We start from the raw sequence: 27,808 nt of genomic DNA, 5'->3' as shown, positions 1-27,808 counted from the left end.
AATTTCCCTATCACTGGTGCTGGGCCTCCTCACCACTCGGACGCTGCATACCTATTTCAAAAACTTCTTGACGACTTTGCAACGCGGGCAGAATGACGCTGATGACTGCTGAGCGTCCGACCTAAGGAAAGCTGAGAGGTCCGTGTGCTCTGAGCTGAACATTGCTTTCGAACGGCTAACAACTTGCTAACTACCTTTGCAGATACGCCCGTATTTGTTTTTCATCCTGCGGTCAATGCAATCCGTGCAGTTGCCTTCATTGAAACCAGCGATATACTACACACGAAGGATGATTACTAAACCGGCGTCGCAGTAAAGGACTTAGCCGGACACAATACGCATGTGAATGTCGCTTGGGAAATCCTGTTCCGTGTCCCGTCCAGCCCATTCAACGGGTGCACGCATTGCATAGCGGTTGGTCCCTCCGCAAGTGTTCTATTTCAGGAGTTATGGCACATCTACCTAGGCAACATTTCTCACACCACTCCAGTTTTTTGAGGTTTCGTCCGCTCGAAGGTAGTTTCCGCCTGTTGAGGGATACCGTCATTCTGTTTAGTCAACAACAGCTTAGCTTAGCCACTTTCGTTTCACAGGTGCACTACACTGTACATTTCTGGAGACTGCAGAGAATATCTGCCCCACTGTTGTGCTTGCGCTGTGACTATTGCAAGCCTGCTCTTGGAATTCGAAAGTGCACACTGGCACTACGAAGCGGCACGCTCTTCAACTAATAAAACTTCAGCTGGCCTTCTTAAGCATGGCGCAAGGTTTGGGACGGAATTCGGAACTTCAGATTGGCCCCCAAAGAAGTCCGCTGCTGCAGAAAGGGGCAAGACAGCTAACTTAGCTTTTGTTTAGTTACAGCTCGTTCACACGTTGTCGCGTCAAATTCGGTTCTGCATGCCGCTTCTGTCTGTAGACTGCTGAATGTTCTGCCTGTTCATGCTTCAAAACACTCCTTAAGTTGACATCCACCTGAAGAACCAGCACCAAAAAAGTGGCCACACCGGCAGCGAAAAACGCCAGCAAGGGCCCCCATTGCGAATCTACGCGTTGCTGCACGTTGGCTGCGCCTGCCTTTGCGACTCGCCTGCTCACAAGCACAGAGATCCAGCATGGCCACGTCTACGCGAATTCAGAATGCTGCCATCGGACGTAAATACAAAAGAAAGTAAGTGTAAATTTTTTGGGGGGTAACAACAGAAAAGACGGAAATGTTCTGGAGCGGAGTGTCCTACTGAGATATTCGATGGCATCGCTTTACGTATATGGCATAAGCGCCGCAGCAGAGGAACACGCTCGCAAAGGCTAGTATCAGTACCACACCCAATCCCCAGTCACCGGTTAGAGTTTCCACACAGCTGCAGAATGCACAACACGGTCCGCACTAACTGCTGATGAGAAAGCTCGCAGCACGCCATGCGCGCTGGATATGCGAATAGACATGCGTCGTGAACATAACAGCACATAAAGACTGAAGTGAGAGCTCACGCAAGACTTGCTCCTGCTAAGTAAAGCCCCTTCTGGATGTAGTGCAAAAATGTGCGCTCCGCTGCAAAGGACGTCTTGGGGTCAATCTTCTTGACGGTGCGAATGTGCCGGCGAGCCAAACGCTGGCGCACCGAATCTGCACTGCTGGCGCTGTTTGCCCGGGGGCGGTCATCTTCAAACTCCCCCTCAGCAGACACCTCCTGCCCAATTGCCCGTGGCGCCTGTTGCAGCTGCAGTTTTTGTTGCGCCCTCAGCCAAAAAAAGGTGCGCTGCGCAGCTGTCGCCGTCATATCCTCCTGCATGCAAGCGCCAAATTCCAACATGAGAGCCCGTGCCATGGCAATCGCAGTAACAACATCTGTTGACGCGGGTGCCTCACTAGCTGGCTCCCACAGCCTCCCTAAATCGAAGCTGGCAAGGCGATGAGGAATCCCCCGCCTTTGAAAGACCTCTACAACTACACAACAATACTACACCGCACAATTGCATACCCAGTCTGCATCGGCTGCGACCAGTGCTTCGCTTTCGCCTACAGCAGACAAACAGAGCAACCATGAAGCTGTGAACCACCTGAGATAACCAATACATTCCTTCTATCAGTATTTGTTTCTGGTAAAACTGCAGCGTTCGAGTGCATGTGGAACATAAATGATAGATGGAACAGAAATATTTGACATACCTACAGGGAAGAGGCTCCGCCTCTCTGTTCCAAGAGCGTCAGAAGTCAAAAACCTTGGCACGTGCTGTTCCGCCAGACTGCGGGTTAGAGGTGTCAAAAGGCTATCGGGGCTATTGCGCAACGACTCAAAGAGTGAACCACCTAGTGGGGGCACGCCAAGTGTACTGCGCTTCTTATACGCTGAGAGCTGTTCTTCGTGCTTTTGGCGCTGCCCAGATTGCGGACTCTGCAACCAATGAGGCAGCAGCCCGCTGGAGATCTTGTCGCGATGCAAAAATGCCATTCCGTGTTGAAATTTGGAGAACTTGTAAACCAGTGCTGCAGGCATAACTCACCATACACGTCAGGCCAACTGACAGTCGCTTACGGTTCACCTGTCGAATACATGATGGCACACACTGCAGTCTGGGGGCGTCCCGCCCGGGGAATCAAAGACTAGGGCAAACGTTGTCGCACATCACACACCAACGCAAACCCCATTTCAAGTGGGTCCGGATATTAAATAAAGGACAAGGGGAAAAGATAATAAAATCGATGACGAAAAAGCAGTAGAATAAGCCTCTCCAATGGGGTTGACTAAGCTGAGTACGCAACGACATACTCGCGTCTGATAATAAGAGCATCGACTGCACCCAAGCAGGTGGCGGTTGCTGTTGTACCTTCACTTCGAGAATGGCATAAGGAAAGCGCACAACTTCGTCCTGAGGCAGAACCACCGGTAATAAAAAGAATATCGCCGCGTCCTACCAACGGAAATACACTTCGTCGCTAGAGCGGGTGGGCACCATCCCGGCAGCTGTACAGAAATGTTCCAACACGGTTGGGCTGCACACACTCTATTATGTAACTAAACGTAGTCTCTGGGGAAAATGGTCACCAAGGGTGAAAGCAGACGAAAAGACAATCATGAGGATTCGTACCCTGCCTAGCAATTCGTCTGCAAGCCGGCACCAATTGAAACCGCCATCTTCCTGCCTCTGCGGCCTGTACTCGTTGACCATGCACAGGTTTGTGTCCAGGGAAATACGCACCTGAACGCACCGTGTTTAATCAAACCCATCAATTCCCTACCAAGTTGATACGGCGACCACTGCACCTTACCCTGGATGCCCCAGTTATCGGCACGGGACGGAACCAGGAAGGTGCTGCGTGAGACACTATACGCACGGCTGCAATACTGCGCAGGCACGTGAAATCCTAACAACGGGAACCATGGGATGGGCCTTCTGTAGGCGAGATACTGCATTTATGCTCCTTACGGCATTTGAAGTGGCCAGTTGGAAGGCTGCTCTTAGGTAACTCGTCCGCAGCTGCGCAACCAACCAATGGGTGCACGCAAGCTAAAATGAAATCGCATATTTCTTCCCGCTTCAAAAACCTCCGTGTGTATCCGTCCCTTCGCATACTCCCCGACTACAATAAACTCTAACGGCTATAGAGAGGTGGTTACAGAGGTGCCTTACGCCCAGTAGGCTCCTCAGCCAGATGAGTACCAGAGTAACAGACACTATTATGGCTGCCAACGAACCACTGCCGCTACATACAAAGAGGTGTGCATTGCACTGTGTCGTGTATACACGTCTGTGAAATGCTTACCATCGGTTGCAAATTGTGTCCTGCGATTGCCTGCTGTATCTCTTCCCCCAGCTCAATGGCTTTTCTCAGTTTTCCATTTCTGGCAATGTACGCATCAGCGGCACTTTCCTCAGCATCACTGGCCACAAGAAAAGGGTGGCCACTATGCTCACGAGAGCTTGAGGGCTTTGAAGCTGTTCCACTATCAACTGATGGCAACTGGAAGCCCGAGGCCTCAAGCAAAAGATCTCGAGCACTTCGCTGAAGCAGCATGTAGGGCGCAACCAACCGCTGAGGGACCACAAACCGCTCTTTAGTGCTGCTCATGCCGCTCCAAGACTCGTGATGAGTTTTCCTACAACCAAGCGACAAGCAGTCACTGAAGCCCAGCACATGACATGTGCACGTGCCTACAGCACAGGCCACCGCACCAACACGCAATAAAGTTCGCTGCCCCACCGTTCAATGAAGATGTCCTCGTCAGGGCCATTGTTGTTGGTGCCATACCAACGAAACCGCAGCAGTTGGGCGCCTTCAAACCTCCGTATGCGACGTTCGTAGCTGTAGGCACCTGTGGCGCCAGAGCAGTATGGACACAAGCAAGCCTAGCAAGCAAGCCTCCGATCTCCTTCACAAGAATATCACTTATGTACCCATTAATCTGCATGTTGGTAGGCGGCAACAGCTGAAGGGGATCAAAACCAATATTGCCACCGACCACAATATTTGCTAACCGCCCGGTAAGTCTCAGCGTAGTTGCCTTCACACCTCTAATGATGTGCAAAATCAACTACGCCAATATGGTCTAACAGGGCCTGCGGTTGGGCCTAAGACCAATGGAAGGCAGCAGCAAGCCCTACGTACTTGAACTATCAAAGTACACTGAGGCCACCATCTGTGTGGGTGCAAGATTAAGGGCCCCAATGTTGTGCCCTTCTGCAGTAGCATCCGGACCAAGCAATGAAGCCTCCTAAGCATAAAACACACGTGGATAATTTCTTTCACGCACGTATGTGAGCAACTAATGCATACAGAGCACTTGCAATATCGCTCTGGGCAGAAGGCACGACTCGGCAGCAAGCCTGTTGCAGCACAAGTCCCTACATGCAACCTCTGCAATTGATGCGAAAAAGGGGGAATGTGCTTATCCACGACCCCAAGAATACGTTTCCTAGGTGAGCAGTGTATACGGATGACAGATAACGTGTACGGGATAATATTGAACCCGCATAAATAGATTCACCAACTCTTTGTCAGATGTCCCGAAGACGAGGAATGGCAAATGCCTCACAATTAAGCACTGCGCACGCACCTGCAAAACAACAAACCCGAGCCGCCAATATTCCTAGATCCTGTGGCAATTGCTTACAGAAGCACGTCATGCATATGCCTAACAACTTCCTACTATACCCTAACCCAGTTAAATGAGACTTCGTATCGGGAGCAACCAGTGCCACACGTTCTGGCACAGTTTTATCTACGGAAGGGCTGCCGGAGAAAGCGGAAGGGATCCTCTGCCAGAAGAAGGGTCCGCATCAACACGCACAATGTTTTCTGGTCTGATCCAGTACTTGGTCGTAGCACGAACAAATGAGTCAGGTGGCTTCCACGCCTCAGATCCCATTTGCCTCCCCTCCTGCAAGTTTCACAACTCCGTTGACCTGCTAGTTCGATTGTCCAGCAAACAAGTCGCCGTCGAATTTAAAGGCACTTGAATCGCCAACTGCTCTGAGTGTATCGGTGGTCAAACGCGAATTTAACTGACAAGCTGTTCCAGGCCGCTACTACGTACGAGTTTGGAACGGAACCTTCCCCACAGAAGAGACAGCATCAGAACTAGACGTTCAAGGTCAACATTGCAATATGCCTCCTTCAACAACGAGGTGGAAAACCACCGGGCCGTCTTCGCCTGAATTCCTCGATGGCATGCCCACAGCGCAGAGCCAGTCACTAAGAAGCCTACCAAAACAGCTGACTGCTGCTCACCAAGCACCTGCAAGTATTCAGGGACACTTGCTGCCATGTAGGCCCCCATGCACCTACAAGGAGTAGCAATTACAAGACAACTCCTTTTCTGAATCCCCCCTAACTGGAAAATAACGCCGTTTTCAGTACAGTTTTACAACATGCTCAATAACGGAGCTTACGCCTGTAAGTAGACGGTCAAAATGTGAACAAAGGAACAGCAACGCCTTGTGATTTGTTCGGATATATAGATCCAGGTGAATTATCTCTGCAGCGCCAAAAAAAAAACTCCAACACAGGGAGACAAACTCGTGCACAAATAGGCCAGTACTCTTCAAACAGCAAATGACGCACAGCCCACCTTCACCTTGCCAAATGCAGCTACCTTACCAGCGGATTGTTCTTCAATGAGTTGTTCTTCATCTCCTTGAAGACTTTCTTCCTGCGTCGCCATGAGGTACACAGAAATGCCGTGCCCCGGTATGAGGACGAAGTACCTTCAGGACCCGCCACCAGTACCTCAAGAGCCAAAAAAACCTAATCAAGCTTCTGAAACAGTCACAGACTGCTGCAGAACGGCTGAAGTGTAATGACGCATTGCCAACACAAAAGGGACTCCCTTTCAGGACTTGCCTGTTTCATGCGTGCAGCGATTAGTCTGAGATCCTTTTGAATCTGCCGTTCTTTTGCAGTCGCGAATTTATTAAGTTCATGTACTTGCTGCTGAAGCAGCCCCCAGAACTGAGCCTCTGTTTGGACAGGCAATCAACAACGCTTGCAAGATAATCGCACAAACGTCCATATCACCATAATGAACTGAAATACATTTCGACATCGATGGCAAACCCGTTACAAGCGGCACTCCGATAAGAGTCCTCAATTCTGTGCTCAACCTGAATGCCGCGAGCATCAATCCATGCATGTTCTCATGCGCAGCCCTGCTTCCGTGAAAGCGCACTTGCCCACCAGAAAAGGCACAGAACAACAGTACGTGAGTCGGCAGATGCACACACACAGGGGCGCACATAAGAACCAGCATCTACACGGTTGGTATCAGGTGCTTGCGGACAGTGAGCGTACCCGGTAGCAGCGAGAGCGTTTCTGCTTCAGCCCTCAGGCTTGATCCAGCCATTCCATCGTCAGCCCGGGCAGCGGCTGCTGCTGCGGAGAACATATTTTGACTATGGGACGGGTCAGGCGCTGATGGGGGCGAAATGGGCTCCGCATCTTGATGCTCGCTTACAGCTGCTGGCGAAGTGGGCTTCTGTGTCATGCCTGAGGGCAGTATTCGGGGCCTCTGTAGAATATCTAGACGGCGCTGCAAGCATCCGACAAATGGAAAAGTAAACCTCTACTCAGCGTCAGAAAGTAGACACACGCAAACGCAGCTGTTAGCAATCCTTTCCTTCCCTCTTAGGCAGAGGCACCTCCCCACTACGTGGAGTTTTTCGCCTGCCTCCAAGGTTTCCTCGACTACAGGTTCTGCGGCAGTTCTCGCAGTTCCCGCAGTCTCATGCGCTTACGAACCCCTTGCATATGCACTGTGCAAACAGGACACTAATTTCAACTCACCCGGACGGTGGCGCGTTGGCGTTGTGCATTGTGCACGAGTTCCTCAAGTTGTTTCTTGAGTCGCCGAATGTCAACGTAGGCCGGCAGATAGTGCGCCGGTACCTTCATATGGAACGAAGAAGCAGCCATCTTAACTAAAGTGAGCCTTTATGCAGGCTATACATCGAAACCGCGAGAAATCTGAGCATTCGACGCACCGTGCTGCCCGTTGGCTTCGCCCACTGCTGGGTCTCCGCCACCGACACAGCTTCCCCCTGCAGGTAAGGATAAATGACCCGCCGCAACTATACTCCCGATGAATTCTTCTCGCACACTCTTAATCCTCCAGGAGAAGCCGGGAGAATTCGGCTTGACAACACTCAAGACGGAAACATCTCAGAGCGACAACAGGCGTTCAATACTGATCAGTCGTTTTGCAAGTGTTGTCCGTATATGCCCACTTCTAACGAGCAAAACATTCAAATATCATAATCCCAATCAATGGATCTGCAAGAAGGAGCCGGTAGGCAAAATTTCGGAAGTTAACGAACAATGGAGGCGCCGACTGTTCTACACAGAGCAGCCAGGGTACCTATGCAACTTAATGGAATAACTACAGCAGAGGCCTTGTGACGGCCATGGCCTAATGCCAAATTAAACGCAGTTACCTTTCTTACCAGTTCTTGAGCAGGCTCCTAGGTTTATCGCTCGTTGAAAACAAAATGTGGCATGCATATTGATGGAGCCTATGGGGCTTTCTCGGGTCCTTCTTGCACGAGGCAATAGACTTCTAGAGACCGCACTGCATTACAGTTGGCCTTTAGCCATATGCAGTGATCTTACACAAATGCATTTTCGTTCCTCCTGCTTCGGCGTTAGACTGACCCCCTGCAGTCACCATTTTAGGGGCTGCTCCACTGGCAAAAACGCTGTGCCATTCTGTGCAGCGAAGACGCCTGAACATGGGAACCTACTACATTCAGTGTATTTATGAATTCATGTACAGGCGTGTACATATAGGCGCCTAATATCATTATATAGCGACAGACAGTAGCCTGCCCTGATGGGCATTGGCGCCGGCAACCAAGCGACGGAACTTGCTAGCATATAACCAGGCAGTGGATGAATCCATTCGACATCTCAGCCATTCACAGAATGGTACGCAGGAGCCCCTTGTATTCCCAATAGGGCATGCAGCCTGCAGAAGAGCCGGGAATTACTGCTAAAACCGCGCCTTTCTGTACGGCTTCACAGTGGAGAAAGCTTGCCAGTACAAAGTCGTAGACATTGTTTCTGGTTACGAAGATTCTCACAGATGCAGCAGGCCTGCGGTGAGGAACAGAAGGAATATTAAGCGGCTTTTGCATGGCAGTGCCCCGACAGCCGTTTTATTTTCCACCCCCGAGAGAGTAAGCATACACCCTTTCCACTATGGCGGCTGAGGCAGTGACACTGGGGTCATATACGGAGTCAGCGTCTAAAAAGAGCCTCGCAGACGGCCGGCCTGTACGGTTCAATTTGGCTGAGAGCAACACAGCCCCTGCCAGTCCTGACGGCGAGCAGAAGCCAGTTCGTGAATCGATTCATTTTGACCTGTTGGGAGCCCCGCTGCCAGATCAGGAAACAAGAACGGATTCAAAAGCAGCGGCAAGGAAGCCAACTGTCCCCGTTGGGGCCAATGGCCGCCCTCTACCCATCCTGAAGGGCAACAGGACATTCGGTTACGGACAAGCGCGGCGCCTGGTGGAGCAACTGCGAGTCAAGTTTGCATTCGACAGGAACGAGACACACTTCTACTGCCCCGACTCGAACGAGCATACGGAGCCACCTCCGGCGCCTGCCGAGTTGCGTGACGCCGTCCGGGGCTTCCTCAAGTCCTCAAAGAAACTAACCCAAGAGTCTCAGGAACTTACGCAAAGTGCTGAACAGAAGCTAGAAGAAACTAAACAGATCGAGCAGGAACTAACAGCTATGACACAGAAATACGTGGAGAAACTAGAGAATCACAAATCAACACAGAAAGCCAAACAGACAGTCGTCGTCACAAGCACGAGGCCCCCACGCCGCTTCCTGTGCTGGGGTCCCTCCCCTGTAGTGCTGCCATAGTCTTAGCATTTCTTTCCTACTGGCATATGGATGATCGGATCGCTCGTCTGCACGTAGAGGGCAGGTGAACCCACCAGCTACATTGCCCCCCTGTATTGCAGACTTAGTGCTCTTACCGCAAGGTTCCCTATGGGTAGGATGCTGCCATTCACAGCTCGAGCAATGAGCAATGGAGTAATAGTTAACTTGCCTGACTCAAAGCCATCCGTCCTACTACCCTCTAGACTCCAATTCCTACAGAGAAATTTAACTGCAAGGTGCGTGGCTGCCTGCCCCTAAAACAAACAATCGTGGGTTTTCTCACAGTGGAGGCGGCTACTCCCAGCCGATGTCTACAACGTGGAACTCCGAATTTTCAACCCGAATGTGCTCTTTGCCGTCTAATGGCAACACAACGTTTTGTGAAGAGGTTGAGTAGCTGCCCGCCCGAGAACGCCTGAGCCTAGACCCGGCAGCTAAAGGCCAGGACAGAGGCCCAAAACAGAGACAGGGGCGGCCTGTAACAGAACAGGCCCTGTGGGAAACCGCTAGAGAAACCCGTCGACCGCCTGAAGTGCCAATTGAGAACTACAACCAGCGATAGAAATGGTCGTTGTCTCCTACGAGCATGCGCCCGCACCAGCAACCTTAAAATCAGTCCGTCTTCTCAAGAGTTCCCTTCTCGGAGACGTAGATGCCGTCCAAAAACTTTCGAATATCCTTGCGGCGTACCAATGTGGCCTGGTGGATCAGCGCAGCTGCGAAAGAACACACACCTCACAATACTGGGTCGGTGGAATGCTGCAGTTGCTTACGTGCAAGTGGATGAGGAGGTACATATGTTCCCTTTGTGGCACGCGACGCCAAGCAACTTGGCACTGAAGTTCAACCACTGCACCTACCTGAGCGCGACACAAGCTCGAGGTCTGTTCCCTTCAGGGCAATCTCATCCTTGACGTTTGTGCTCTTTTCACAAATGACGCCGGGGAGGAGCTTCACGATACGCACGCGTTTCTCACCCAAGAAATTCCGGATTTCGACAACCTTGCCTCCGTCAATGATGTTAAGGTTAATGGGGAAGTGAGAATATACAAAACGCATCTTGTACTCAAACTGCTTCGTCACCCCCGTGAACATGTTGTTCAAGTGAGAACAGACAGTGCGCAGGCAGGCAATATCCGACTTCCTACCCTGCCATGTTGCCACCTTGACGTGTTTTGCATCCTTCGTGGTGTGCAGCACCAACGGCAGGTGACGAAAAGTCCTCTTCAACTCCCCGCGGGGCCCCTTTACTGTAACCTCCCTGCTTCGAACGGAGACAGTCACTGAGAAACACAACAGCACAACATATCTCCACATTGGTTTTCAACTTACCGTCGTGGATGCCCGCCTTATCCGTGAAGGACCCTCAACAAAATGAAACAACACATGTACGTAAAACGCATGACGTTTATCGATCCACTAGAACTCGGACAACCAGATTCGAACAGTACACCAAAACCTTTTCCGGGTCGCCATCCACCGCAATAACAAACTCCAACCAACCTCGAACCACCCGACCAAGACGGCATCCAAACAAAACTGCCCCTGAAGAGAATGACTGAAGCCACTCAAACGGAATCTAAGAAAAAAAGGAATTTCGTGCTCCCTCGATGTCGCTGATGAGCGCCAGAACTTGAGGTACCTCCCACATTGCTCGCAACCCCACACATATGCCTGACACTAGTAATCCCAGCTGCATGGAGGGCAACTAAATAGGATCTTCAGCCAAAAGCGTCCGCAGAAGGCCCGCTATTTATGCATGCAGTACTCATCAACGGTGAGAATTTCGAATTGTGGTTACCGCCTCGACACTTCGCGCCCGCAGCCGCGACTAGAACCAGCCACGCAGAAAACTCAGGGCCCCACCAGCATCCATAAACACAGAAAATTTGAGTATATGTGCAAAAAAGTAAGAAAATGGAGCAGCAAATTATACAGGTTCAATCAACCACGGCAACTGCTGTGGACAGTGGGGTGCGATGCCTAACCTCCGTCGGGCACCCGGACACTCTGTTCAGAGTACACCGTCTTCATTTTCACAACCAGCGACAGTAAAGAAACTCCTAAGAGGACCGTTTGACTCTTCAATTACCCCCTCTCCTCTTGTTGATCTTCTCCTTCGACCCTCCCCGCAGTTGCGATGCATTCTCCACGCATGCATGGGGCTTTGGGGGCGGACCCCGCGATGGTGTATAATAACCGGTTCCATTCGAACCACTCTCTCGTCTTGTGAGCAGCAAAAGTAAGCCTATGACGATCTTGTGAATATATAACCATATAGTCTGTAGCAATAATCTGCGTACATTTCCCCAGCCATTCATATCTCGCTACCCCTGAGACACTGTGGCTGTATGGGATGTCCCTGCTTCACAATCCTTGCACATGCGATGCATTAGAGCGCATTCACTCCAACATATCTACCTGATTGAAACTTTATTTAATTCAGTTGACTTGAGAATTTGAACACTGAGATGCTCTTAGGCGTCCCCGCCTTGCTGCTTCTCACTGCTTGCCCTTCGAGGGAATGGCCAATGTGATTACTATTGTGGGCTGCAGTGGGGACAGAATGTCGATGAGATTTACTTAAATACGCATGCTCTCACCTCGCATTTCCCAGGTGGAGTGAGCTCAGCGGTCCAAGCTCCCGCAGCTGTCGGAGAAGAGATGGCCGGCCATCAGCCTCTACATGTGTTGCGGCAAATCCAGGTGCATGGAAGGCCTGTAGGCAAGGATGTATGCGCCTTACTGAGATGAATCCATAAGTACTGTAGACATCTGTTTGCTTGCTTGTCGGTTGCCGACTACGGCCGAATTAGAGTTTATGTGCCAACTTCGGACAGATTTTTCCACTTTGCTCTGACGAAGTCACATCTGGCCATATTCCCGTTTACCATAGCACCACACGCCATCTTGCGACATCTTTAGCCGAAATATCGCTGTACTGACTTCCAATTCGCTGTACTTCCAGCGCAACCCAGGAGACCTTCGGTTGCTTCTGGCGCACCTCTCGCCCTGTGTCTCCCCAAAATCGTCTCCAGCAAGGAGACAGTGAATTGCTTTCCACGGCTATTGGAGACCTGATGTTGCGGAAGGTGCTCAGCAAGCCTCTTCTGTATTTACAAAATACGGTGACCTCCGTTGTGCTCCGGTCTGTGACTCGGTTGACTCTGCTAGCTGGGTTTGCCAAACCCAGCTTGCCTGCAAACCGAACGGAGAACGTAGCGATGGTGGTTTATTTGACCAAATCGTTCATCTTGTTGACACTGGGCCAGTTTGTGCCTCTATTAGGCTGTCCCGACTAAAAGAGCAAATGTTACCAGGGTGGAAAAGAAGTTCTTTGTAATTGGAAAGTGTAGTTACAGAGAAGCTGAAACACAGCAAAGGTATTGGAGTCACAGAATATCACAGGAAGTGAAAACCAGTTCGGCCTCCTTTCTTATGAAATTGCATTAATAACCCGACCATTCGACGCACTGTTCGGTTTGATGCCTGCACTGGTTGCTGACGAATAAGGGGAGACTGGTAGATGCCAACGAGATAGTTCGCTTTTCCCCTGTCATTTTAGCGTCTTACTTTTTCTCTGTCCGCTAGGGACTGTCTTTTCATTGCTTAAGATCTCTGCCTCATCCAGCTGTGACTTATCACAATGACGTTGCTGACGCTTTTCGGATAAAGTTAAAGGATATTTCGCGGAGTCCTTGAACGCCTTCAGAGAACCAGCATCAGTTGCTCAACGATATGCTCCCATCGAGGGTAAACAGAGTACATAGGCAGACTCATTGCAGAGAGAACGAAGTCCAAAATATCATACCCAGCGCACTGGGAATTTCTTCGGCTGCTCGCGCTCCTTTGCTTTTCTGACTGCGTGCGAATCCGCCGGGCCCCAGTTACCCGCGTTGAAAGAAATTGCGCAATTTCGTTTGTTGTGGCTTCTGTTTAGGCATTGACATGATTTTCGCATACCTTCACGTGGTGATAGGTGATTGGGGGGGAAGTCGGGTACTGCAGACGAAGTCAACTGACTTCCGCCAGCCAGGTCCAACGCCGAAAGAGGGAAGGGTGCCGGAGAGGGGCGATTGGACGATTGCGGTGCTGTAGTGTGAATCAATTTGTACAAGGTAAAATCCACCCAGTTTAAAAATTCTTATGGATAGAGATTAGCAAATACTGAAACGCTTGGTTTGACCATTTGCCCAGCGATGCTTTGCAGAGATTAATTTACCGGCGGTTGTAAGCCGCTTCATGAAGCCGAGGCAGAGGGCAATACAGGGCTTCGGAGGCCGATAAGAATCATACTTTTCTGGAAAACGTTAAACCTTTAGGCATGGTTAGTGGCTAGTTGGGTTACTCCCTCAGCCATAGCCAAACGAAAATACGAGTTCAATTGGACGTATTTGTCAAGCGTATCCACTACAACCTAGATGCTTACCTTTCCCCCGTTACCATTGCTGAGCTTAGCTATAACTACAGCCACACCGGTATCTAAAGAGAAGTGTGAACTCAATTCTAAATAAATACGGGAGTCAAAAGAGGAATCGGGAGTCGCAAAACACAGTTCCGGCCTAGTACCCCATTGAGCGAGTCCGCCATCGGCCACACTGCCCTTCATATACTTCGCCCCGATGTTATACTGTGTAAGCTCTCAAGGCCACCGAAACAAAACTTGTGTTAAGAATTGATGGATAGTGAAGGGCCTGCCATAAGCAATGTCTGCTCATCTAACTACCCATCAAACAGTAGAGACCATTCACGTGCCCTTCTGTTTCCACTGCATGAAGTGAGGAGTGTGGTAGGAGATTAATTGGTGAATTTTCTAGTGGTACGTCATCTGCATCTAAGGAGCTCTGAATGAAAATAACTCTGCTCCATTGGAGCTCACAACCCTCTTCGGCCTAGACTGCAGACCCGCGTTCCACTCACTGAGACCTCCATGAGCTCCATACGCTCCCTTATGGGTTAAAGACATCCGCATCCAAATCTATCTATGCGGGTTGATCACTTTCTGTGTGTCCGGAGTGCCAAGAACTGCGTGAATGCCTTCATTGTCTTAGGATAACCTTACAAGTGCAGAGGCATGCGGGTGTGTGGTTGGAGAGGTCCTTACCTCTGATAGGGCAGATACATGACGACACAGTATACTTTCTGATGTATTAACTACATGTATTACCCATGTTTGTAGAACAAATACAGGCCACGCCACGCATTCACCACTAAACTCGAAACGCCAGCCACACGTGGGGCAGCTTCCTGCCGCTGACGCAGCCCTGTTAAAATGCTTATCTAAATGCTAAGGTACAATATATTCACGCATTCCACTGCTTCTGTAGGCTCAATGTTCCTTGCATACCGAGACGGAAGGCCGGAAGACAACACTTGTTCTCCAAGACTGCCTTTTGGTTATCACGTGTGTGCTGGCTGCTTTAGGTGTTATTTCGGAAGTTGCAGGTGTCTGCTTATCATAATGTGCACACGTCTCTTTGTAAGCCCTTTTTGATACTCAAGCAGGTTGTGTTCTCACTAAAGCCCCGCCTCACCACCGTTGTTAGCGGGGCCCCCCGGGGCCCCGAACAGAGTCTGATACATGATCAGTTTTTTTTTTTCGTCTACTGCAGGATGCTAATACTGGGAACTTCTTAGCATTCAGATGTATCAGACTCCATTCTAGAGAACTTTTCGTTGGAGGGGGCCGAGCTGACGGGTGCGGCCCCCGCCTTTAGTGTTCATTATCATCGTTGGCGGGTTTTGGCTGCAGTGGACAGCCTGACTGAGCTGGTGCGTGTACACCTCATGGTTTGCTGTTACAGCTATTTTTGTTCGAAATATACTCATTTCCACTAGGGCTGTCCTGCTGGCTGCAGGAAGGGACATGGTGAGGCCACGGAAACACCCAACCCCCTCATTTCGCGCTCGCGCAAAATGGCCTGGTGAAAGTTGGGCGGGGTGGTGACTACTCTTCCTACACAAACGGATGCATTAGAAGTTTTGCACCGAGCTGAGGCGGAAACAGCAGCTGCGTTGAGTGGGTTGAGTCGAGACTGCTTCACTGATTCACCGCACCGGAAGTTTCACGCCGCAAAGGAATCTTCGGCCGGTTGTAAACTACCGTGTCCAAGTTCCCGCTTATGATCAGGTATACTTATCGTAGAAACTGCATCCTGCCTCAGGTGTAGGCACGTCGTTTTTCGCAGCCCCACTGCTGCATTAAAGGACAATGCGGGATGCTGCCCACCAAGGAGAGAGTGAGGAGGATGCAGACTCAACACACGCGTCTGCTGATGCTGCCAGGCTTCATGCTGTTGCTCGGCGCATTCAGCTAAGAGAACATGCCAGTAGGCAGCAGCAACTTCAGCTCCACAAGCAGCTGCAACAGCAACAGCAGCTACTGCAACAGCAGCAGCAGCAACTGCACCAGCAGGATGCGTTGCTGCGGCATCAAGAACAATTGCTGAGGCAGCAAGAACAACAGCTTGCCAGCCGGGAGACTGAGGCGGGGTTACTGTTGCGTCAGGTGAGCTTGCTTCAGCAGCAGCTCGAAGAGAGGGCGGATCGCTTGGCAGCAGCAGAAGGCAACTACCTCGATGCCACTGCCTCCCTGCAGCAACTACAGCACCGCGTAGCGTTGGGTGATGAGGCAAGATTACTGGTCGAGGAAGTGCGGCAGCAACAACATCAGGACACCCAACATCTTTATGCAGAGGTTCGTCGTCTCCGGCGTCAGCTCTCTCATCGTATGCAAATATCCGTATCGTGTGAAGAGAAGGAAAGAGGAGGAATGAGCTCTCGAGAGGCGGACGTGGAAAATGACAGTGTTCATAGAAGTGTCTGTAGTGAACCGCCTACTCAGCAGATGGCGACAGGTGGGTTGCAAGCGCAGCCCCCAAGTGGAGGGCTGTCGCTGCCCCCGAAAAGGACTGACGGGCGCTCGTTGGAAGCATACAATGCAGCCGGAATTTGGTGCTGTGTGGAGGCAGCTGAGGCTGCTTCATGCACTGCATGGGGTTGCAGTGCTAGCTGCTGCTGCAGCAATGATGACCAGCACGAGGCGGTTGTTGGCGAGCTTAAGGCTGCGCTGCACAGTTGCCGGTGCGCTATGGAAGGCAGAATATCAAGGGAACCAGCACCTTCGTCAACAGTGGCAACAGGCGCTGTTGCACTGGCAGTGCGGGAAGCTCTCCATCGCTGCCCAGCGGCAGGGGCTGACCCTGAAATCGTAGGCATGCTGCTGGAAAGGCTGAGAGCCGAAAGCATGCAAATTCGGGTGTATTCGCAGCAGCGACGCGCTGCGTCGTCTAGCATAACGGCGAGCAACACTGAATTGCAGCTGCAGCATCACGGCGGACTTGCGTCAATAGATGAATCGATGGAGCGTGAAGCTTACGAGGTGTTGGGCACAGCATTGTCTGACGAAGTGTTGCTGCCTCTTTTAGCCGTTCAGAACATCTCCACGCTGCTGCGACTCAAGCAGCAAGGCGTCTTGCTTGCTAATGCACGCTGGCTGCAACTCCTCAAAGACACAGTCGGCAGCAAGTTTCTAGAAGGCAGCTGCTGCCACTCCAGCGGCGACGGCAGTAGCGGGGCTGGCTTGGTGCAGGGGGACAAACATTGTGGAGTATGTCCTCAAGGGAATCTGGCAGAAAACGGTGCCGTGACGCCAGCCTGCAGCTGGGATGCACGAGGGGAAGGCCGGCAGCACTTCCTGCTGCAGCTGCTCTTGCGTGGTTCCGGGGGAGTGGCGGCGGCAGCAGGGCTTCTGCTGCATGGAACTGCCCCGCTGGCCCTGCACTCAGCGACTTTGACCGACCGAGAATCAGGCAACAACGTCTTCCACCTTATCTGCCTGAGGCAAGCGGCTGCACACACTGTACACTGTGTTCTACCATTGTTCTGTATTGTAACAGTGGTACAACGCAGTTTTCCAGCAGAACCATAATTTGGCTGTCGTCGGCAGGCGTTTCCTTTTGCCATCTGCTGGCTGTTTGGCCAAAAGCCTTTGGGAAACATTCATCTGCTAGTGTGCACAATCAACGCGGTTCTGCTTTTTTGAGGGGAGGGGAGGCGCCCAGAGCAACCGTCGCTTGGCCTTGTATGTGCGGCGTGAATTTTACGTTGTTTGTCTCCAGGAATTTGCCCCAGCTGTTTGGCACGCTTAGATTGATATCCCTCCCTTGCGAGCTTCTCTACGCGCAAAACAGGCAAGGCAAGACGCCGGCGGACCTGCTGCCGCTCGTGCTGCCGCCGCATCTACAAGAATTGAGCGAGCTAAAGAAAGCTGCAGTTGTGGGAGAAATGCAGCACCGCTCAGAGCTTCAGGAGGAAGTTTCCGGAGTGTCTTGCAATTTGAGGGCTTGGCGGGGCGTCGTGTTTGAATATGCAGCCAAGGCGAGTCAGACAACTCACGGCAGCAGGTGCCTTCGCTCTCTGTCATATCCAGGAGTCTAGGAGTCTAGGTTGCGAATGCGGGGCATACAGGTAGCACAAAAGGCAACACTTTTATTGCGGATTCATGCTGTGGTGACGGCAGCGCCTAGCAAAGTGGAGTTTCCGACCTAATGAAGCCACTGTTCGCAGGCGTGTGCATGTGGGTGCGCAGGCAAGCTCGTTATACAGACAGCATCGTAACGAAGCCGCCCTTGCTCTTTACACCGAGGCACTGAAGCTGCAGCAGCGGCTGCTGGAGAAGCAGCAGCAGCTAGATGAAGTCACCGGCGCAGTCAGCTCGTCTAATCTTTCGCTCATGGAAAACACAGCAAAGCTTGCATTCAACAAAGTACGGGGAAGTGTTTCCTGAATTCTACTTGATGGTGTTCGCGCCGTGCATTCCGCCAAAGTTCAAACTGTGGGACCCTGCGCAGTCTAAAGTTACCGTTACAGCTCCTGTTTAGTTGAAGTGGTGAACTGCTTCTCCCCACGGAAAGAGCAGTAATTCCTATTGCTGCTGCGCGTTCGGCCGCGCAGCAGCTGTAGGAATTTCTCCTGTACCTTGCCTAGTCAGTACTGTACTGCAGCAGCATTTACTTCCGACTGTGCGGTTATCTGTGGCATGTTAGGGTCGAAGTGCTCTCCGGCTTGGCCGTTGGATTTGCAGCCTTCAGAGCTGCTCCCTCTGTCTAAGTATGACTCCAAACTACAAAGCTGCCTACGAAACTGCTGCTGAGGTGAGCGAAACATAAGTGAGAACAGAATGCAAATATAGCACGACGCGGAGGATGCTGGAGACAGACGCGTTTGACAGTGGGACAGACGTGTTGCCTCCAAACAACTAAACCTAATATCGGTTAGTGCGTTGTCAACATTGCGTCGTATTGAGCATCATTCAGCCCAATACACTGCATTTTGTAGTTGAGCCAGTTCATCCTTCCGTTTGCTGCATTCTGTCCGTTAGGCGTGCGAATGGCTGCTGGACTTCGAGGGGGCACTCAACTACATGCAGCTGATGCGGCAGCACTGCCCAGATTCGTTCGCCGCTGAGCACTACCAGAAGTACGGACACTCTTTTTGGTTCTATTCACTTACCCTGACACTGTCTTGGCCGGTCGATGCAGCTTGTTGCAGGCTGTAGCAACTGCACTCTCCTGGGTTATTCGAGGTTTTCTTAACAACGCAGAGTGTTCTATTGGTATGGCGACGAAAAACTTGCAAGCCCTACGCATCCGTTTGCATGACGTAGGCGCTGTGCTCGATTCCCTTTACGCAGGCGACAACTGTACGAAGCCCAACTGCAAGCATCGAGCTTCCAAGTGCTGGGGATTGAAAGGGGTGCTCCCAAAGCCGCAGTAAACCGCGTACGTTTCGAAGGCCGAGGCCTGTGCTGTTTTCCATATATGCTTGCTGTTGCTTCGTTTCCGTTGTTAACCCTTGTTCAACGTACCTTCGGCTGCAAGCACAACTCAGAGTTGTCTGGTGCAGGAGGTTCGGCATTGCGTCGTCACTCATCCTGATTGGTGTCAGTGTCCACTAGTCCCTTAATCCTCTTCGTGCCATGCACTGTTCATTGCTATCCTCAGGCATTTCGCCGGATGAGTATTCTATGGCATCCAGACAAGGCCTCTGCCCTCTCTGAAGACCTGCGTCTCAGACACGAAAACCACTTTAAACGGTAGGTGGAGGAAATTGTCGTTGAACTGCTCCGCGTGCAGTGCTCGTGGATGTATCAGTTTATCTGCTTCTCCACTGGACTGCGAGGCAACGGCTGAAAAGCCCCACAGTTGTCATGTTGCGTGGTTGCAGGCTGAATGAAGCGCGCATCGCGTTATTGGACGCTAAGTCCTATGCGAGACAGCTGCTCTTGCCTATTCAGCCACTGTACAGGCACCCAGAGCTACTTGTCGTTGCGAAACCAGTGCAGCAGTCAACGCCGTCTCCGACGCTCGTGCAGCCAGAACAACTCACAGCAGAGCAGCAGCAGCATGACACGCAACAGCAAAGTGACCAGCGAAAAGGGCAGGAAAGCCAGCAGTGTGAACCGGATGAGGCGGGACCCCGGCTTGAAAAGTTGCAGCAACAGAGACAGCAGTTGCTGCGCTCCATCGGAAGCCTTCAAAGGCAGCAGCACGAGTTGCAACGCGAACTCGAGGAGCACCGAGTAGCCGGTGAACACCAGTCTGGTTCCAGCAGTACTAGTAATTCCTTGCGTTGGCATGAGCTACAGAAGTTGCAACAACAACAGCAAAATAAGCAGAAGAGGCTGATCGAGTGTGAGACTGAAATTGGTCAGTGGCTCCACAGAAGGGAGAAAGAGCACCAAGAGGTCCAGCAGCACCAGCTGAGCCAGAAGCCGCAGCAGCAGACGCAAGCTCAGCCGCAGAATCAACAACAGCAAGGGGAACCCAACTTGACCGAAACACAGAAGGTCGAAAGGAGTGCAAGTGAAAACCAAGGGAGCACCTCAATCCCTTCCCGCCACTGCGACTGGCAACAATCTCAACAACCCGTTCTTGGGAATTGTGAAGAAGATGCACCCAACGTTACCCCTGCCTGTAAGACGGCTCCTCACAAGTCCATGGACTGCTTATCCCCGTCAGTAGCGGCGGCAGCAGACCTGGTGAATGAAGCTGCAGCAGCTGCCTTGTCAGGGAGGGAGCAAGCGAAGCCTGAGGGTGACAGCCCTTCTTGGGACTCTGCCACTTCCAGTGAAAGTGATACGGACGCAGCGAAAGGATATACTGTTTTTGAAGAGTACGAGCACACCGGCGGCAACAGCAGCTCAGGCTTTCCGACGGCAACAACTGCTGTGCCAACACCTCCCCCACTCAGAAGAGAAGCCAGCTCTTCGACGCAACAGCGCCGCAGTTCGTCGGAAATACCCCCGTCGAGGACGTCGTCAAGAGAAAGGACCAAAACACCAAACGCGGGGCGAGCAAGGGAATATTCCTGCGTCAGTGCGTCTCGCCTTGCGGGCCGCTATGGCTCGAGAGCTTCGTCCGCGGGGCCTCAAATACGAACAGGGGAGGCAGCAAGAACGGCAACGGCTGCAACGCCTGCGGCTACTGCACGGAGGAGCCTTACGACTTGTATTAATAGTCTGTACTCTACAGTGCCTCCGCGCGCTGCCGGTGCTGCGGCAGTCAGAAAAGCTAACCAGCCTAAACGGAGTACGGCGTACTGGGAAGAAACTGACAGCAGCAGCAAGAGTAGCACCAGTGACAGCAGCAGTTGCAGCCGCAGTAGTAGTGACAGCAATGGCGACGGTGGCAGGGAAACTATTGACAGGGGCCCGGAAAAACAGTGGACCGAAGCTAATCTTTTCGGAAGGAACAAATTTGCTGCTGGAGCTACGGGTGGTGCTGCTTCCAATATTGCAGCAGCGGCTGCGCCAGCTGCCAATGGGAGCTCGGGTAAGGCTGCCGTGCAACCGCGACAGCAACAGCCGCCCTCGCCGCCTCCCCGACGAGTAGCAGCAACGCAAGGTGTACGGAAAGATGGCAGCAGAAGTAGCAGCGCCGGAAGCGGTGGCTGCAAGACGAGGGTTGCATCAGGCCGCAGACGCTTTGTTCGCACAAGGGGGTATCTGCAGCAACATCACGGTGCGTCCCAGCAGCAGCGAAACGAGGAGCAGAAGCGTCAGGAACAGCCGCAACGACGGCAGCAACTCTGGAGGGGGACACTTAGCGGGAGCGAAACTACAGGCAGCATCCCAACGGAACAAGCTGGTGCAACTGCAGCAGGCGGGCCTTCGTCAGAAGCTACTCCGCAGACAGCGACAGCGGCTGCAGCTGCGTGGCTCTTGCCTCCTGACTTCCCGGAGCCGTTTGGTGCCCAGGGGCGCCAGTTGCAACCGCGATCAGACAACTTTGACTCTGCTTCGGTGCACCCTCAGCAGCAGCAAGAGCAACGGCGGAAGCTGCACTGTGATTATCCAGACACAGACAGCTTGCTCCATGCAGCTGGGCAGGAGCAAAAGGAAGACACGCAATCTCCAACCCACGTGGACTCTCCTGCGCTATTTTCTCAGTCCTTGGATGGCCATCGAATGCGGCAGCAGCGACTACAGCAGGGCCTGCAGCAGCAACACGTGTTGCACCGCGAGCTGCAGAAGCACAGAGAGATGCAAGCGGCAGCAGAGGCAGACAAACGCCAACTATTGTTTCCAGATGAAGATTTGCCCACATTTCCGGCCAATGCAGAAGCAACAGACACAGGCAAATCCGCAGTCTCCGGGCTGGCAGCTGCAAACACAGCGCGGTCTGTGCCAGCACCTCCAGGCGAGGAGTCGCCCGCTTCTCCTGATGGGCGGTGGGTCAAGTCTGAGAAGGTTCCGGATCATTATCCCGATAATGTTCAACCGCAGAGAAGCCAGCGCTGGCCAGTGCCACACCATAGCAGGAGCGCTGTGCCCCAGGAAGATAGTCATCCAACACGTAGCTCCCTGCACCTCCGCCGAGATGAAGAATCGGCAACTCTTGCAGAAGGTACTCCCACGGACACTTCCGGAGACGGCCAAGGGATAGGTGCCCCAGAAATGCAGCAAGCCAGTAGTGCCAGCGGAGCTGCCAGCGCCGGAGAGAGCTGCGGCAGCAGCGCTAGCAATTACAGTGCTGAACAAACCGACAGGAGAGAAAGCACGAGCGGCCGCAACAGCAGTAGCGACAGTGAACCTGAAGACCCAGCTGACCGTCTAGGGGCATCCGGGCAATGGAGGCCAGCAATATACAGTCGACAGAAACGGCAGCTCCACCAGAAGGAGCAAGAACACCTTTACCGCTCCGCGACGCAGGGCGCATTTACCCAACCCGCACCCCCTGTAGCGGATGGAGCCGGTTCCAGCCATTGGGCACCTCAGCGGAGCTCCGTGCCTCCCAGCAGCAGTTGTGTAAATGAAAGTGCCACACTTCGCAGGGGTACAGGAGCGGCGACAGCAACCCCAACGCGGTTATTTCCTCATTACGACCCTGCGGACGTGGAAGTGCAACGCCCAGCCCAAGGTGTCAGTTTTGCGGGAACTCACGAGGTACCATGCAGCGTTCCTAGTGGTGCGACTGCTGCTGCCTTGTCTGAAGGTCATTCGGCAAGCCCTAGTGACCCGCTTCGGCGGCTTTCGCCAAGAGGAGATGCGTTCAGCGCGTTGGGAGGGAGTGGGGCACCTTTTCTGGGCGATAGCCGCCAACTGGGAGAGGTGCCGCCGGCGGTGAGCATGTGGCAGCACTTGCGCACTAGGGCTTCCTTGCCACAAACGAGAGAAAATACTTTGTTGCATTCGCCGAGCAGGTCTCAGCGAATGTAATTTAGTTCAGTTTGCAGAGTGGCCAGGTGACCAGCTCAGGTGTGTCAGACTGAACACTCCGCTCTGCGTCATAGGTGGTGGGTCTTATATATGGCTTATGGGTGGAAGCAACGTGGTGAAACTCTTGCGAACTGGGGGCCTTCTTCTGAAGGACAACCCAGAACTTCATGGAAAGCACACTGGTGGAGGACTAGAGCAACTCCAGGCTGTTCACACGCTCTTGCGACTGTGCTGCTAGATCGTCGAACGCCGATAACAGTTGCACAAGGCACGAGAGGAGTCGCTAGTTCCCATTGTGGTATATGCAGTGCGTGGCTGTGAGGGAGCAGCGGAGGGCCTCTGCCACAGTAAGATGCTTCCGCCAGTAATCAGCAAGCCTTTTCATGCCCCTTTTACTTTTTGTTAAACTGTGGCACTTTCATCGTGAATGATCATTTCGTTATCCACGTTCTCTATGGAAAAAGGATCAAATGACTGAACGTTGAAGGAGTCGTTGACAGGTTGTTGGCTTACTTGAACCTTGCTACAACAGGTAACAGGTGTCATTCTTTACAACTCATAACGAGAAAGTAATTCATGGCATGAATTTAATGGTGTTGTACGCGTGTTTTGCGCGGTTACTACTGCATTCAAGAATTCTTTGGCAGCCTTTAATCTCCTGGAGCAAGGTGGAATTTCAGCGGTCATGCGTGGACCCACATGCTGAATCAGCGCATACTCCACTACCTTCGGACTCACTCAGCGAACAGCCTATGAAGTAAAGGTGCTTCAGCAGGAGACTTTGTAGCCAACTAGTAAAGTTGCTGGGCTGTTCCGATTCTCCTGTGTCGTCAGATTCTGTGGCGGCGTTCCGGGGGAATGCCTCTCCACTGAGGAGAGACTGCTGGCTTCGAAAACTTCTGTCCCTCCCTAGAGGACTTTTGACTGCCTCTTTCATGCCATTAGTCCTGGATGTGCCTTGGAAAGAGGGCGAATGTCCAGAAGCCGCATCTTTAGATTGCTTGCTACTTGCAGAAGCTTGAGCAGCAGAAGCCCTTGCTTTGGGTTTAGCTGTGCTTTTTGATTGTGACTCTATGAGGAGCCTCTGGAATTCGGGCGCAGCCCTTCCCTCGACCAGTGTAGCCCTTAATCTTCTCATGGCTGCGGCGTTGGGAACAAGGTCATCCGTTGTCTCGCTGTCACTGCTATCCCTGCTACTGCTTCCAGATGCATCACTGCAGCCAGAATCTGAACCAGGGGCTGAAGAATTGACGCCACCCTGCAACCAAAGATTCCAGAGAGCACGCTCTGCAAAGGCAGTAGTATCCCCAGGAGCGACGCAGCAGGAGCTGCGTGCGCTTTGTATGCTTGGGTTCCTGCTCACTGCCTTTGGGATATTGCACGCAGAAGCAGCCTCGGGTATTCTGGTCTTGAAAGCGGCCATGCGCCGCCTGGCCCTCTTTGCTGCGCCTCTAGCAGCGAATGCCTTTGCGGTGGCACCGGGGGAGCATGCGCTTACTCCCGGTTCACGAAGGATCTGGGGATTTCTTTCTGGCCCCCAGGAAGCATACACTGGATTGGACGTGTGATAATGCACAAAGAAAGCGTGCTGAAGCTTGTAGTAGTGCACAGTTTGCCATGTTGTTGGTTTCGCTCCAGTCTGCACACGGCATAGAAAGAACATAAACCAAGCGGAAAACGTGAGGACCCAGCGGGAGTATATGCATGCAAAGTGTTTCGCTTCCGGTCTAGAAAGTCTGATCGCTATGCTATGAAAAACCTTCTGCGCACTCCAAGCTTACCGCGCAGAGGTAGGTGAATTTAAGTTGCAACCAGCGTGGCAGTAGGATTGAAACGAGGGCCACTACCCCCGCAGAAAAGCCGCATATATGGAGGGTCTGTACAGCGCTTCCTGTTGTCGTAGGCCGCAGCAAAAAGGAGCCAGCTGCTAGGAGCAGTACCGATGCCCGAAGTACCAATATAGCCTATCAAGGATAGTGAAAATACTTTCAACCGATTAGCTGGAAGGTAAGCAAAAACTTATTACTTGATGAATTCCCGCAGGTAATTCAAAAATACGATGTTGGCCTTTCCCCAGCCGGGCACACTGTACGTTGCAGACTATCCCTGTATTTTCCTGTCAAGTAAAGATGACAAGTGACGTACTTGGTTAACTACAGCTGTCATTTCGGGGTTCGGCCGTTTTGCAAGACGCAACAACGCACATTTGTATATCCAATACAGCAGGAGCCATGTGCACATGGCCTGCACGCTGAGGAATGGTGCAATCATTACATAGAGGGAAAGAGAGCAGAAACCTTGCATCATTGCCGCATACCTGCGCAATAAGCAACGACCTCACTCGCAAATGAAGATCTTCGACAAAAACGCCCGTAGCAAGCACTCGCTTGTCCGATGACTATTGGCAACTGATATCCTCTCACTTTGTCGGAGTGCAGAAATCAGGCCCTTCCTGCAGTCGATTGAAATCTGCCTGAGATATGGGCTTCTTAAGGATGGGTAACAGGCAGTCCCGGCGCATTACGCGCAACTGCAACACCAGGGCATGCAGAGAGCCAAGACACTTGTACAGGCTGGAGGCAAGCCCGAGCAAAATGCGCTATAGGACCAACGACAGCAGTGTACGTAAATGAAATAACTTTCAGCAGCAAACTCAACTGTCGATCTTACGATCCAGGGAACTTGCAGTAGAGATAATGAGATTTCACTTAGAAGAAAAGAAAACAGTTGCATGGCGACGCACTCAATGAGGCCCCCTCGAACATACCTGCAAGGGGCGACAGCATTGCAGAGTGCACGCACATACGTGTAATCAAGGCATAAAACAGTTGGCTTGGGCTATCCTATGATTTATACACCGTTGGTGGAAGTGTTATGGACGTGTCATTGAGCACTGTACTGCTCCCTGCCTGAGAACGGAAATGAAGGTTCTGGCAGAACTCACCACCATCTTGGGTCTTGAAGCACGATTATGTACGTCAGCCCAGTGTTTATGGTGTACGTAATTGTCAACCGTACCATAAACGCTACCTGTGTAGATCCACCTTGCAAATGACACAAGTTTGAGTTCAAGAACCCTCTTCTTGGTTTCCTTACCCATACGTGTTCTCACAATGATAGAGAAAGGAAGCGCTTGTGTAGCTAGTGGAATCTTATGGGAGTGAAAAGAAGAGAGACTGGACAGCGAAAGCTATCACTGCAGAATTTCTGCATCCTACATTGACGTTGGCCATACCTGCTCTGCAGTACGGCTTATGTGGCGCTCCCTAAGAGACTTGATCACAAAGCACACCCAACGAGGTGAGCAAAACTGCAATTTTTCAGCTTCTGCCAGCATATCAATAACGGCACCGGCAGAAGGACAGCTCTAGCGACTCTGAGGCCTAACATACGAAGAAGGAGAAAACAACCCTAAGGAGGGCGTTTATGCAACTGATTGCCACAGATGGTAGCATCGATAACAGCAGAGATGCCCATGATTCTTTGTCCAGCTGCAGTATAAAACCGTCACAGCGAAATAGAGAAGGCCGAATTACAAAAGTAACAACAAGCACATGCAGGCGTAAACTCGTCAGGACGTGATAAGCATTTTACCTTATCGGAGACAGGCTACTACCTTAGCAGAGCAAGTTCAATCAATGTTTCTCGCAAGTTTATAGTCACAACTGACACAGTTCTACAGTGACGCTTGAGCACGAACGTTACCATGTCAGATGAAAGCGCATTATGCACAACCGGCACACTTGGCTTCATATGATACTCGCTTACAGGGTTGCTGAGAGCTTCTTGAATTGCACTGCCGTTCACAGACATTATCCAGTCTTCAACAAGCTTGATCAGACCGATACCAGTCTGCAAGCCTCGCATCTCAATGGACGAGCCACGACCCATGAGGCATCTCTATCCAGCTTGCAGAAAAGATGAAGGCTCTAGTGTATTCATCTTGGACACGCTATCTAGCTATCAGACAGAGGAAGTGTCTTAGCTGACTCCAGTAAAGTCCTTATTTTTCAGGCTGATATTTAGAATAATCAGCATCCCAGCAGTGCAAAATGAGGCAGTACACAAGCCCAGTGCAACGGCCCACAACAGTACCTGCAATTAAAACAGCAGCAATCCACGCTGTCCCAGCAACAATCCTTAGCACTCCACGAGGAACATCCGAATGAGCGGTTGCAGCTATCTTTTATCACCTCACTTGAACAGACAGCCGTTTTGCTCTGGAGAAGCTGAGGTTGTCCCAAACTATATCCTCTGGATGAGGCGCTGGCTCCACCTCAGCACCATAGCACGGCACACGCAAAGGATTTTCCAGATGAAAAGCATGCACATACTCGCCACTGAAGAGCCTGTGGATACGTGCGGACACTCATTTTGTGTTATTTTTCCATGCGGCGGCCTCTGCTGCAGCGGTTGTTCTTATTCGAATGTCTGATTTTCCAAGGCTTGCGTACGCCTATTGGATGCTGTCCTCTGAAAAGAGGAGCCGACTTATTTCCAAGTAGACCACAACTCCATTTCCTCAAAACAGATCTCCATGTGCGTAGCCTTGCTAGGCATTCGTCTCTGTCCTGCGCCAAGATACCGAATAACGAAAGCCTCACAAACACAACTTTCGCTCCTTGCAGCAGATTGATCAATGTTGTCACACGATCACGGGGTGAATTCTACGTGAAGTATGCCCCCATTTGCTTGCGAAG

The 27,808-nt window shown here is 51.8% G+C and overlaps 5 protein-coding genes across 5 annotated transcripts; 2 read left to right on the top strand and 3 right to left on the bottom strand.

Moving 5' to 3' along the window:
* Positions 1 to 858: 858 nt before the first annotated feature.
* On the bottom strand, positions 859 to 7,411 carry EMWEY_00000550 (hypothetical protein, conserved; the record flags this gene model as incomplete). Its single annotated transcript, XM_013481253.1, has 15 exons — positions 859 to 1,090; positions 1,492 to 1,787; positions 1,983 to 2,020; positions 2,171 to 2,488; positions 2,772 to 2,871; positions 3,091 to 3,201; positions 3,430 to 3,480; positions 3,767 to 4,100; positions 4,205 to 4,316; positions 4,610 to 4,715; positions 4,989 to 5,057; positions 6,072 to 6,207; positions 6,518 to 6,603; positions 6,780 to 7,028; positions 7,283 to 7,411. The coding sequence occupies 15 exons, from the start codon at positions 7,409 to 7,411 to the stop codon at positions 859 to 861; spliced, it is 2,367 nt and encodes a 788-aa protein (XP_013336707.1).
* A 1,281-nt stretch (positions 7,412 to 8,692) lies between these two features.
* EMWEY_00000540 (hypothetical protein, conserved) lies at positions 8,693 to 9,367 on the top strand (the record flags this gene model as incomplete). The annotated part of the gene is made up of 1 exon (XM_013481252.1): positions 8,693 to 9,367. One exon carries the CDS (start codon positions 8,693 to 8,695, stop codon positions 9,365 to 9,367), a length of 675 nt encoding a protein of 224 aa, XP_013336706.1.
* A 633-nt stretch (positions 9,368 to 10,000) lies between these two features.
* On the bottom strand, positions 10,001 to 11,422 carry EMWEY_00000530 (60S ribosomal protein L9, putative; the record flags this gene model as incomplete). The annotated part of the gene is made up of 3 exons (XM_013481251.1): positions 10,001 to 10,104; positions 10,249 to 10,671; positions 11,377 to 11,422. The coding sequence occupies 3 exons, from the start codon at positions 11,420 to 11,422 to the stop codon at positions 10,001 to 10,003; spliced, it is 573 nt and encodes a 190-aa protein (XP_013336705.1).
* A 4,177-nt stretch (positions 11,423 to 15,599) lies between these two features.
* On the top strand, positions 15,600 to 23,108 carry EMWEY_00000520 (DnaJ domain-containing protein, putative; the record flags this gene model as incomplete). Its single annotated transcript, XM_013481250.1, has 7 exons — positions 15,600 to 16,997; positions 17,979 to 18,155; positions 18,436 to 18,543; positions 18,771 to 18,868; positions 19,083 to 19,170; positions 19,393 to 19,484; positions 19,616 to 23,108. The coding sequence occupies 7 exons, from the start codon at positions 15,600 to 15,602 to the stop codon at positions 23,106 to 23,108; spliced, it is 5,454 nt and encodes a 1,817-aa protein (XP_013336704.1).
* Positions 23,109 to 23,784: 676 nt separating this feature from the next.
* On the bottom strand, positions 23,785 to 26,975 carry EMWEY_00000510 (hypothetical protein, conserved; the record flags this gene model as incomplete). The annotated part of the gene is made up of 7 exons (XM_013481249.1): positions 23,785 to 24,366; positions 24,472 to 24,747; positions 24,890 to 25,072; positions 25,254 to 25,425; positions 25,532 to 25,707; positions 26,344 to 26,382; positions 26,814 to 26,975. The coding sequence occupies 7 exons, from the start codon at positions 26,973 to 26,975 to the stop codon at positions 23,785 to 23,787; spliced, it is 1,590 nt and encodes a 529-aa protein (XP_013336703.1).
* Between the last annotated feature and the right edge of the window lie 833 nt (positions 26,976 to 27,808).

The sequence above is a fragment of the Eimeria maxima genome, genomic scaffold (genome assembly GCF_000499605.1).
Source record: "Eimeria maxima Weybridge genomic scaffold, Emw_scaff3, whole genome shotgun sequence".
Taxonomy (NCBI): domain Eukaryota; phylum Apicomplexa; class Conoidasida; order Eucoccidiorida; family Eimeriidae; genus Eimeria; species Eimeria maxima.
Note: the sequence above shows the minus strand (reverse complement) of the source record. Positions and strands in the feature narration are given on the sequence as shown.